This window comes from Nicotiana sylvestris, chromosome 12, assembly GCF_000393655.2.
Source record: "Nicotiana sylvestris chromosome 12, ASM39365v2, whole genome shotgun sequence".
In the NCBI taxonomy this organism is placed as follows: Eukaryota; Viridiplantae; Streptophyta; class Magnoliopsida; order Solanales; family Solanaceae; genus Nicotiana; species Nicotiana sylvestris.
In genome coordinates, this window is record NC_091068.1 from 34460755 (window position 1) to 34473876 (window position 13122).

Sequence of the window (13122 nt, forward strand, 5' to 3'; positions counted from 1 at the left end):
TTATATACATGTTTTTCCAACATAAAGTTGGAAAATATGTTTTGAAAACGTATGTCCAAACACATTTTCATCTTCAAACCAAACTTCACCCAAATTAAAATTTTCAAAACAAATTTAGAATCTATGGCCAAACGCTAGCTAAATAGGTAACTAATTAGGGTGTTTTAGGGTATTCACTAAAAAAGTTCGGATAAGTGAAAAAAGAACTTATGTATTATCCTTAAATCTTTTTAATTTCATATATTAAAGTGGGGTCACCCACGCAACAAGTCGTTTAACTTGCATATGCCACCCGTTCAGTATATTCCATCATACACCTGCTATGCCCCCCACTTCCAAAGTGGCAACTGGTAAGTGTCAACTTTCTCTATTAGTATTGTTTTCCCCACAATATCCCATCTCTAATTCGTCTGAGTTTTGCTATTTTCAATTATTGGGTAAGAATCTCAATAAGTTAGATCTATAGCAGTCTTCGTCCCTACTTTTACTTTTAAATATCCATTGAAACTGTTCTTGATTTATTTTGATTTTTTGAGAACTATGAACAATTTAGATGGTCTATTAAGAACTTTCATCACTTGCCTGTACTGACACACGAAGCAATTTTCTTATTCAGTGTGGCAACTTCAAGAAGAAGTGTATATCCATACTTCATATCCTTTGGATAATTTTTAATACCCATTTTCTGTGTGCCTTTGTCTAATACTATGTGTCTACAGAGATTTACTTAATGATATATGGTCCATTTGAAGACGTTTATGAGTATTGGTCAATGTAATCCCTAAAATGGGTATATTGCTTGTATAATATGCAGTATAAATTTTTTAAGCTATGTTCTTATTTGTGCACTACATATATACCCACCTGATAAAGCACCAACAACCCGGTGCACTAAACTCCCGCTATGCGCAGAGTCAGTGTGAAGGGTCGGACCACAAAGGTCTATTGTACGCAGTCTTACGCTGCATTTCTGCAAGAGGCTGTTTCCATGGCTCGAACTATGACCTCCTGGTCACATGACATCAACTTTACCAATTACGCCAAAGCTCCCCTTCATAAAGCTCCAACCGCCCAATTTAAAAATTTATAAGTTGCCCCAAGGGCATTGGTCTAGTGGTAAGAGCACAACCCGTGTTGTGTGAGTTAGGTGTATGTGATGGATTCAAATTCGAACCCTACCGCGGACAGGGACGGATTTAAGGGGGCTCAAGGGGGCCCCATTCATAAAAAAATATCATTGTACATATAAAGCAAAATCCGTTTTGTGCCTCTATATATTATATTTTGAATCCCCTTGATACAACTCAAAAACATAGCTAAGTGGTTAAGGGGGTTCAAACCTTTATGAAGTTGCTGGTTCAATTTCCACTAGCCACAATCTCTTTTAATTTTTAAACTTTTTCTTTTTTGAACCCCCTTAATGGAAATTCTGCCTCTCACTGACCGCGGACAAAAGCTCAAGCGCAAAAAGGTAGAGAATGGTGCCTATTATCCATCGAGTTCAAACCGTGTGCCATTTGGGCCTCAGGGATTTCTTTGTTATCAATAATAAAATAAAATTATAAGCAAAATGTTAGACAAAGCTAGATGGATTTGGAGAACGCTGGATTTGATGGATTAAATTTTGTATTACCACAGTGAAGTACTCAATTCTAATCAATGGTGGACCTGTTGGGTTTTTCTCTCCCCAAAAAGGCCTCAGACAGGGAGATCCACTGTCACCTTTTTTGTTCATTCTTGCTATGGAAGGCCTAAGCAAAATGTTAGACAAAGCTAACCAGCTCCATTGGCTAGAGGGTTTTAAGGTGGGCAATAAAGAGGGCAATTCTGTGATAGTGTCGCATTTGCTATATGTAGACGACACTCTGATTTTTTGTGGAGCTGAAAAATCACAAGTTCTATATCTTAATCTCACGCTGATGATCTTTGAAGCTATTTCAGGCCTACACATGAACATGCTGAAAAGCACTATCTATCTGGTTAACACAGTCCCAAATCTGGATGAGCTTGCAGAGGTTATGTGCTGTATAGTGGGATCTTTCCCTACATCATATCTGGGGCTCCATTGGGAGCTAGATACAAGTCTTAAGGCATCTGGAATGGAGTGATTGAAAAATTTGAAAAGAAACTGGCTTCCTAGAAAATGCAATACCTATCCTTTGGAGGCAGACTTACACTCATCAATAGTGTGCTAGATAGCATACCAACATATTTCATGTCCTTATTCCCAATCCCAGCTAAGGTACAAAGGAGACTTGGTCAATTAAGAAGAGATTTTTTATGGGAAGGCAACAATGACACTCACAAGTTCCATCTAGTTAAATGACCAAGAGTTATTCTTCCTAAGAACCATGGAGGGCTAAGGATAAAGGATCTTGCCTTGCATAACAAGAGTTTATTGATGAAATGGCATTGGAGGTACAACATGGAAAGTTCAGGGCTATGGAAAACAGTTATTCAAGCAAAGTATGGGGTGGCAAACAACTGGTGCACTAGGCGGGGGAGAGCTCCACATGGTTCAGGCCCCTGGAAACACATTTCAAAGCTTTGGGGAGAATTCAAGCTCAAGTCATCACTCAAGTTAGGGAACGGGGCTCATATATCTTTCTGGAAAGATAAATGGCTAGGAACAAAGACCCTGAATGATGAATTTCCAGCTTTATTTTTACTTGCTAGTAATAAAGATGCAACTATCTCACATGTTTGGCAAAATAGTGCTTGAGCTCCACATTTCAGAAGAGACATCCAAGATTGGGAGTTGGATGATCTGTTGGGTTTGCTCAATAAATTATCAGGTGCTAATGTCAATTCCCAGGTGCAGGATAGGTTGGAATAGGGTGAATCAAAAGACAGAACCTATACTGTCAAAAGAGGATATGACAATCTATGCTCCAACAAGGAATTGATCGACAAATGGCCTTGGAAGCTTATATGGAAAACCAAACTACCTTCAAAAGTAGCTGGCTTTATGTGGACAACATTGTATGAAGCTTGTCTTACTCAAGGCAATCTTAGCAGAAGGAGTATACCGACTGTTACTCCTTCTGTGAATAGATGTTATATGTGCCAAGTGGAATCTGAGAGTGTGAGGCATCTTTTTTTGCATTGTTCAGTAGCAGCTGATATTTGGAGTATGTTTTTATCAGTTTTTGGACTTGCTTGGGTTATGCCAAACAGTATCAAGGAAGCTTATGAGAGTTGGTGTTCTTGGAGAGTTGGGAAATCCATCAAAAAGACTTGGTCAATGGTACCTGGTGCTATTTTTTGGAGTATTTGGAATGAAAGAAACCGTAGATGTTTTGATGGGATTTCAACTCCCAACCACACTCTTAAAGCCACTTATTTAATTAACTTATTTAGTTGGTTCAATCAGGCTCCTGTAACTAGTGTTGAACTGTTTCTGGATTTTGTCTGCTCCTTAGTTGTCCTGTAAGTTTTTGTATATGAGCGGACAATACCTTTATTTTATAATTTTTGCTATGCATCTTCTAGATGCCATTTAATGAAATTCCCTTACTTCATCAAAAACAAAAAAAAATAAAATAAAATTATAAGTTTGTCTTTTATTGTGGACTTTACAGTTAACATGGATATACATAAATACTTACATAGATAAAAACATGTGAAGGTATATCTTCACTGGGAATGGTTAACAAGGCATGGGAAGATCTTTATTCCTGGCTAAAGACATAAATCTGTACATGTGTTTTATTCATAATTTGTTTTGGTTATGAGAAGATCCATCTTACAAGATTCATCAATAGCTGAGATCCTGTACATTTGTTTTATTCAGAGTTTCAAGGCTAAAGACATAAATCTGTATTTGCAGAGGTGTAACTCCAAATAAAGTGATGTCTTCTTTAATCAGTCAAATGGTTCTTCCATCAAGTAATGGTTACAAGGCATGGGAAGATCCTAATTTTTTCAAGTGGAGGAAAAGAGATTCTCATGTCCCACTCCATTGCCATGAATCAGTTGAAGGTAATGCTGAATTGCATCTAAGGAGTGTTCTTGTTTGAGTTCTGCTCTTATGCCTATCAATGATTTTGTTTACTGATATGAGTAGAATTGAAGCTTACAATGTTATTGTGACAAATAACTAGCTGTATTGTTCATTTATTTTGTCGATACTTTTTTTTTTTGGGGTTGTTGCAGTTTATGTTCCTATTGCAGTGAAATTAGATGTTAATTAGAGAGAAGTAGCTGAGAGATTTGTTGTTATTATTTTTTTGAAATCGCAAGAAGTAGCTGAGAGGTTTATTATTATTATTATAATTTTTTTTTGAACCAATCAGCACTAAGAAAGTGGCAAAGTGCTGTACTGTATACACTATACAGTGTACAGGAATGAACCCAAAAGGCAAAAGCCTCCCTATCTATCCTTGGAGGAAATCTATGAATTCTAAAACCGATTCTTCCTCATTCATCGTTTCCTGTTTCCAAAAATACAGCAAAACCATACAGTTAAACTTTATTTTCAGAACTGAATTGGCTTTGTCTTCAAAAGATTTTAAATTTCTTTCTTTCCAAATTGTCCACCATATACAAGCAGCGATGGTATTCCATATTTTGTTGCATGCCCTGGTTAAGGCCTCTTCTATTACAGCATCTGAGTAGGTCCTGTGCAGTTTTAGGAATTACCAAGCAGAATCCCAGGATGTTCCAAAAAAGCTGCCGAAATAAGTGTAACAAGACAAAGCAAAACTATATGACTACTTTCTGGGTTTTTGTCACACAAGTAACATCTACTGATAGCCTCTTTTCTGAAGGTTCTCATGTGTAAAACAAGATATCTTATAAGGAATCTTTTATCCTTCATCGATGTATCCAAAACCAACGTTAGCTTGGTTTTCTATTGTTGATAGAAACTTGTAGAATGATTTTTCAACGAAGCATCCTTTACTGTCCCCTTTCCAAATAGGATTTATCTAAATACCTTTATGATAGATTTAAGGAGCTTCTCTTCAGGTTAGCTTAGTGTTGAGATGAACTTAAATGTACTTTTGAGATATTATCATAAGAAATATTTTGGATTACTGTGATGAGCTCAGACAATACATTGCTGATTGCACTGATGATCGATTGGACTTCAAATTTTGAATTTTCTTTTCCTTTTGTTGCTTTGAATATATTGATGAATCAGAATTTGTGGTAGTCATTAAAATCCTATAGGGAGTGCTGGTTTTGCTTTCCTCACTTCTAATCCTGATAATAATTGAGATCTGATACATGAAACAAGAACATGGAGGCCATAGTTTGGACAGTTGACTCACTTGGCATAACTAACTATAAGGTGGCTTCGTAAATACATGGTTGAGTTTTCGCCATTGGTCGCTTTTGATTGCCCGAAACAGCAGAATTCTCCATTCAATTGCTTCAAGCTGTATTGATTGCTTAAATAGTCAGTTCTGATGTTCTGATCCTCTTGAAAGAAAGTTGTTAGGTTGAATAGTGAGTTTGCTTGCTGCGACCTGCTAATACCCATATAATCCGTGAGTAACAGATAAGTAGTCTTCCAATAGTAGCCATGAAGATCAATTGGAAGCTGCACACACCCAAACCTTTGTTATTTGTCAAGCAGTGTTTTTACAATTAACGGATAAGACTGAATGATCTCACAACATGCTAGAAACTTGCCTAAGATATCAGGGTCTCTGGCGCTTCCAGAGTCCTTGCACTTGCCATGTCTCATGTTCTTCCATCTTCATTGTCTTTGAACAAATCTTCTGTTCTTGATAGTACCCGTCATGAAGATTGTGAACTGTCATAGTGCTTACAACTCTTCTCCTGTTTATGTTAAATAGGACCATAATGCAATCCCGGGATCATTATGTTCTAGGAAAGTAGATGAAGCCTGATTTTGATTTTGGCTCGTATAAGCGTGGTAGATGAAATGACCTGTTGAGTTAGCTGAAGCTAAATGATCTGCTGAGTTAGCTTACAAAACTATCAGATTTTAAGGTAAACTCTTTTTGGGATTCAATGGGTGATGCCAAGCATTGTAAAGGAAATGTTATATAGCTGGGCCGGTTTCCGTAGAAGAAGAAAGCAAAAGGTGTGGAAGTTCGCCCCGTTAGCTCTCATGTGGATTGTTTGGGGGAGATAAATAGGAGAGCTTTTGAGGGGATTGAGTCTCCTTTTTTCACATCTTAAGAATACTTTTATCTTTGATCGCTTTTTGGCGCACTCATATAGCCCCTACTTGTATAGAAGATTGGGCGTCTTTTGTAGAGAATCATGTTCTGATGTAAATTCTCTACTTCTTGGTATACTTCCCGTATAAATATACGGGAGTTCTCTCCCTTTTGATTAATACAATTTACCTTATCAAAAAAAAAAGGTAAACTCTCAGGTGCAGGACAGGTTGGAATGGGGAGAATCCAAAGATAGAAGCTACGCTGTCAAGAGTGGATATGACAATCTATGCTACAACAAGGAATTGATGGATAAATGGCCATGGAAACTTATATGGAAGACCAAAGTCCCTATAAAAGTAATTGGTTTTACCGTTTTACCTGGACAACTTTGTACGAGGCCTGCCTTACTCAAGGAAACCTTAGCAGAAGAAGCATTCCGACGGTGAATAGATGTTATATGTGTCAAGGGGGATCTGAGAGTGTGAGACATATGTTTCTTCACTGTACAGTAGCAGCTGGCATTTGGAGTATGTTTTTATCAGTTTTTGGACTTGCCTGGGTCATGCCTTACAGTATTAAGGATGCATATGAGAGCTGGTGTTCATGGAGAGTTGGGAAGACCATCAAAAAAACTTGGGAAATGGTGTCTGCTTCTATTTTTTGGTGCATTTGGAATGAGACGAATTGTAGATGCTTTGATGGGATTTCTCTCCTATTCACACTCTTAAAGCTAATAGTATAATCAGCCTTTTTAGTTGGTCCAATCAGGTCCCTGTAATTGTATCTGCTCCTTAGTTATTCAATAAGTTTTTGTACATGAGCAGACACTCTTATGTTGTATATTTTTGCTGTGCATCTTCTTGATGCCTTTTAATGAAATTCTCTCTCTTGATTTAAAAAAAAACGTTTGGTAGTTGAAGAAATATAAACACCATAAGTTGTGTCACCTTTTGACTTTTTACTGATAGACTTGATTATCATTTTTAAAATCTACTTTATTGGATTATTGTTTTTGATGCTCCTACGTCATAGCTTTTAATGATATTCTGTTGCTATTTAGGATCTCTGAGATACTGGAATGAGCGCAACAAAGTAGATCTATTGGCATCAAAATCAGCAGTTTGGGATGATGATGCTGTTTCTAGAGCTCTTGATTGTGCTGCTTACTGGGTTAATGGTTTACCTTTTGTGAAATCTTTGTCTGGCTTTTGGAAATTCTGGCTGGCTCCTGGCCCTAGTGACATTCCATTGAATTTTTGTGATATCTCATTTCAAGATTCTTCATGGGGAACTATACCAGGTATGATAGAGCGCTACTCACTTTAAAAAAAATGGTACCTGGCTCAGCTCATACCCCTTCACTGATCTTCAATATCTTGAATGATTGAATTTTTTGAGCACTTATTTCTCCATTACTATTAGTACCTCTATTGCTTGCGGATAGCCTCCATATTTTTTCCTTTATTAGGATGTTTTTCTCAATAGTAGATATGTTGGCTTTTGGAGATGTAAATTGTTGGACTTTACAAATATACTCTCAAACTTCTAAGGTATCATCAACTTGGTTCAAATAAAACAACTAATCGCTGCTGTTCCTGATCTACCATTGGATTTCCTCAAAGAAAATGATGGTAGAGTGACAAATGTGATTTTACCATTTTTACGGATTATGCGGCTTCCTGTTAGCTTTTCTTTTGCACTGCCCTTCTCTGTCTTCTTCATCTGCATTCCTCCTAACTTAAGAGAATTAAACAAAATAAAACACACACAGACAACAACAACAACAATTTTGCCCCAATCCCAAACAAGTTGCGGTCGGCTATATTTACACACTCATATATGTTCAAACGACAAACTATAAAAGGCATTCACCATGGAAGGCCCATTTAGTGAAATAGCATGAACAAGTTAACCAAAAACCTCTCAGCAAATCCTTATGAAGCACCTTTAAAGTTGATTGATGTATGGCATTTTTTTCCTTAACACTTCCATCCTGTGGTAAGTCACACATCTAGGGTCAGACTTGACAACTAACAATTAACAATTGCTGTTGCTAGAAGAAGTGTGTATCACCAAGAAATGATTGGATGGTATTGCCTTTGCTTGTGGAGTTGATGGTTTTTTTTCCTCGACATTCTGCCGACCTACTTTGGAACCGCTAGCCTGCTTGCTTTTGAGTTGATATGGAGTGTAAAGCTTGCTTAACCTTTTAATCCCAGAAAAGCCCTTTACCCTTTTTATTTTGTGTTGGGTGATCATAAAACTTGTGACTGCTTGATTTGGTGATACTCATAAGATTTGTCAAAATGGAGGATTACGAGCCTTGAGAGGCCCTACCGCTTTCATAATGTTCACTCAAGTTTACTGTATGTTTTGGACTTCTGTTAGTTTTGACTGAACTCCGGAGCGATAGTCAACGGTGAAAGAGGATCCTTGTAATAGATCTAATATCAACACTCTTTTTTCTGAAAAAGAGTCTACACAAAAGCTAGGGTTACACGAGAAGGGGAGAAAGAAATTTTTAAACTAGCACGACTGAGAGAAGATAAGTAAGGACTTAAACAAGGTGAAATGTGTAAAAAAACAATTTTCAACAAATGTGACAAAGGGGTAATGAGATCAAAGAGAGACAGAGAGGCTATTTTGGTCAATTGTTAATTCGAGCCACGAGAATAATATTAGGGGGAATTACGCTCCTTGTCACTTGGCCCAATAGTTCATTAAAAAATGGCCTACGTTTGAAACCCTTATCTGATATGCCCCAGGTTGTACATAATCTAAAAATTATTTTTCACCACTTACCCCACCCTGTTTAATTATTTTTTTCTTTTCTTCGTTCTTCTTCTTCCTCTTTCACGACTTTGCACCCCAAAATTTTCTACCATTATATATATTCTTCTATTCTCCTTCCAGATTCAAAGTTGATAATCACTATTAAGATGAGAAGAAAAAATACCACTTAAGAGCATTATTATTTTTGGAGTCACCATTAAAGGTCATTCAATTTCAGAAATTGGATTTTTCGATTTTGTTAGTTGTTTGGATTGGGTGTTGGCTCAATTGATTGGGATCGTCAAGGGGAGTTCAAAACTCAAATTTGAAGTGATTTGGAGCAGATTTGAGCTAGATTTGAGTTGAATTTTAGAAGATGCCCAAAGAAAAAGAAGAACCCGTGAAGCTCCATTAATATAATTCATTTGTATAATAGTGTATAATATTGTATAAGTAATGTATAAACACCTCTTATACATTATTTTTACAAGGTTGGTACATTATTTACAGGTATTTGGTGGATTTCTCACATTTCTTCTTCTTCTTCTTCTTCTTCTTCTTCAACTACTACACCTATATACATGGTGTATCACTAACATTTTTACTACTGTGCTTATACATCTTTATACACTTTTATACACAACTATATATATAATATACCCCTTTGTATAAAAGTATATAATACTGTATAAAAGTGTATAAGTATCATCTGACGAACCTTTTGTAGGATTTTCACTTGCAATTCTTCATTAAAACTATTCCAAAATTCCATTAAATGACTAAATTTTGTATACAGTCTACTTAGACTAATTATAATAAGTTCAAACAATACCCAGTCCAAATTTCTCACAAAATTTAACAAGATTAGCATTAAAGAAGACGAGATTTTAGATTTCTCGCATCTGTTTTAGAATTTTCGTAGTTGTGATAGGTATGTAGAAACTTGAGGAAAAAAGAGAATGGAAATGTTTCTCGCTTGCAGATATAGAGAATAAAAAAACTGAAAAAAAGTTCAGATCTAAGATTATTGATATTTGGCTACACATTTGCAAACTTGTAAGTGGGTTAAAATAATGCAAGGTCAACTTATGGAGTGTATTATTATGTAATTTTGTCATAATATTATAGATCTCCATACATCTGTGCCTGATAGATGGGAATACATTGGGTTCGTTGTTGTTGCCATACATTTGTGCATGATAGAAACAATTTTAATGCATTTGAAAACTAATATCTTCAAATGCATGAAGCTGTCAAAACACTTTTCCTCACAAAAGTAATCTTTTTTTTCCCTTCTAATTGTTTATTTAATTTTTTCTTGTTCATTTATGATATACATTCATGTTTACGCTGGAAACTACCTACTAGTAGACTTATCTGTCTTTAGCAAGCCATTTTTCTCTTTCTGACTTTTCTTTTGGATGGGTTTGTCTTTCTGACTTTTGTGTTTTTCTAATCAATACAGTTCCTTCGAACTGGCAGATGCATGGGTACGACCGGCCTATTTACACAAATACAATATATCCATTTGCTTTCAATCCACCTACAGTTCCAGATGATAATCCCACTGGCTGCTACAGAACTTTTTTCTTCCTTCCAGAAGAGTGGGAAGGTGAGGTTTTATGCTTCTTCAGTTTGTGTCACCCTAAAGTTTACTGCTTGTTTCCTATTCCAATCTCATCTCTCTCTTATAGATTCACCTATTTCATATTGTAGAGAATGAGAATTAGACAGAAAAGCTTGAATGATAATTCCCTCAAGCTTGGTTAGCAATTTATAGCTATTACAATGTGTACAGTGTACACATTTGGCAAGTGTACGATTACAAAATAAAGATTCTAATCAAATCCCTTCATGGCTAAGTAATAACAAGGACAGGTATAAACCAAGTTGAGAACGAGCTGCCCCCTTCAGTCACATGCCCTACGTGTGACCAGACATTGGATTGGGTTGCCATCCAATCTAATGTCCATGTTCGTCAATAAACCTAAGGCCCCAAGGGTTAAAGATGCTCGAGGCGGGATAATTGGAGAGTAAAACTTTCTGGTCCCTTTTTATGGTATTTTATTGATTATTAAATAGTCCTTTGAGGTTTGATCTTTCCACCTTTGTCCTCAATCCTCATCACACTCATTACAATAAGCGTATGTGGACATTTGCATTTTCATTATCCCTTTTTAAGTAAAATGTGATGCATTTTCATTATCTTCATTTGGCTGTCAATAATGTTATGTGAGCTTCAACTGCTTTTTGACAGGTCGCAGGATATTTCTACATTTTGAAGCAGTTGATTCAGCCTTCTATGCTTGGGTCAATGGAGTTCCTGTTGGATACAGGTTTGTGTTGCTTTGATATCTCCCGACTCCTTTTCTCTTTTCTAATTAAATACTTGTTTGATATCCCTATTTTAGATTCTCTTTTTTTAGTGGTCTTGCTATTGAACATATTATCATAGGTGTTTTCTACATTGAGGTGAGTCATGTACTCTACTTTTTTGGCTTGTAATTTCCATTGGTGAAATAAGCACAAGTTTATCCTTTTCCTTCACTACGGGGGAATCCTGCGAGAGAACCAAAGCCACACGTTCCCGAGCTTGAGATTGCACCCATTCCACATGAGGTTCTTGATCCCAAGAAAGCGGTTATTTCGTCCAAGCTATGTGATGAGTACTTATCCATTAAAGTTTAGGGCCTTTTGTGCTTATTGTTGTACTTTTGTGGTGAGTGTAGTGAGCTCTAAAAATATGACCTTTGAAGGAGGGAGAACCTGAACACAAGCGAACTCTCCAGTAACATGAATTGAACATTTCAGCATCACAAGAGTTTTGGCACAGCAACGGCCTCGGAGCAGTGGTGCAACTTAAGCCCATAAACCCAACCAGGCTCAACCCTACCAGCGACCCTACGCTCCTTCACATGCCGAGAAGAGAACTTCGACGAGTTTACTATACTTGCCAGTTTGTGCGTCAGATTCTAACCACTTTCCAATGAGGTATTTACTGTTTGCATGTTGACTCCTCATATGGATTGACCCATTTGGGCGTCGCCCATGTCTACCCATGGTAAAACGAGCAGATAGCAAAGATTTATGAAATGGCTAGAAAGGATGGTTTTTTTCCCTTTAATGTCTCACAAGCTCAAGCCACTTACATACAAGGATGCTTTAACATGGCTAGTGCTAGACTTGGACGGAAGCTGTAGAAAATTGGAAAAAGAACCTATTTTCTATGTGCCTCATGAATACTCACAAAAGAGAATTTTTTTGATAACTTGCTTGGTTGAAGGCTTCGTTAAATGGTCAGTTCGTCGGAAGTTGTGATCTTTTGGGCAATGTAGGCTTGAAGAATTAAGAAGGGGCCTTAAGTTCTGGCTGATAGGGACTCCAGGTTCCTCTTTCGCTTTGCCAATGAAAAGGAAGCCATCAGAGTCCTATGAAGGCCAAGATGGATGGGGAGATAATTCTTAAAATTGTGATAATGGAGTAAGTGAACTTTATGTGTGGAAGCCAGGGCAACAAAGGAGAGTGGATTATATCATTAACATAGCTGGAGTTCCAACACATCTCTAGCGATGATAGGGAACGTATGTGAGGTTTTGGGGATGTCATGTGTAGCATGTCTAATGTATCTAAGATTAAGGTGTTGAGAGCAGAGGAGGGAGAATCCCAATTCGGTAGTTATTGAAGACGATAAGCATGGTTTAGGCTATGGTTGTATTGGGAGTTCCAAACCGAGATTTTTGAGGGGAAATGGGTGATGGAGATGGGGATAAGGGGAGAGGAAGAAGGAGAAAGAAGACGGAGTTAGGAGGAGAAAGGGAGATGAGGTGGGAAGGAGTAGGGAGGAGAAGAGGGCGAGGGGTGTTGAAGCATAATGAAGTAAATAAAAACATAGCTTTATAATGACTTAAGCTTTTAGATGAGATGGTCGTACAAGTCAACATGGTATAAGAACAAGCAAAGGTCATACATATGCTCTATAACAACTTAATCTTTTTGATGAGATGGTCATACAAGTAAACATGGTATAAGAACAGGCAAATGTCCCGCGTTCAAGTTTCACCACCACCCATTATCAAAAGGCATTTCACATGCTTGATCAATGAAAGAGAATTATGCGCGCACGTAAAGGACCGTGCGAAGACATAATTTAGTAAATAAAGGTATACTCTCTCTAAAAGTTGAAGACCTTTTAGATGAGATAGTTACATAATTC

At 37.1% G+C, this 13122-nt stretch overlaps 1 protein-coding gene across 1 annotated transcript in view; it reads left to right on the forward strand.

The window, feature by feature from the left end:
* Positions 1-347: 347 nt before the first annotated feature.
* The window catches only part of LOC104226822 (uncharacterized), a 52593-nt gene continuing 39818 nt past the window's right edge, over positions 348-13122 (forward strand). The window contains exons 1-5 of the mRNA XM_070163531.1: positions 348-437; positions 3830-3981; positions 7198-7437; positions 10375-10521; positions 11167-11245. Coding sequence (XP_070019632.1) covers positions 3852-3981; positions 7198-7437; positions 10375-10521; positions 11167-11245 — 596 coding nt within the window. The 5' untranslated portion in view covers positions 348-437; positions 3830-3851. The remainder of the gene's footprint in view (positions 438-3829; positions 3982-7197; positions 7438-10374; positions 10522-11166; positions 11246-13122) is intronic.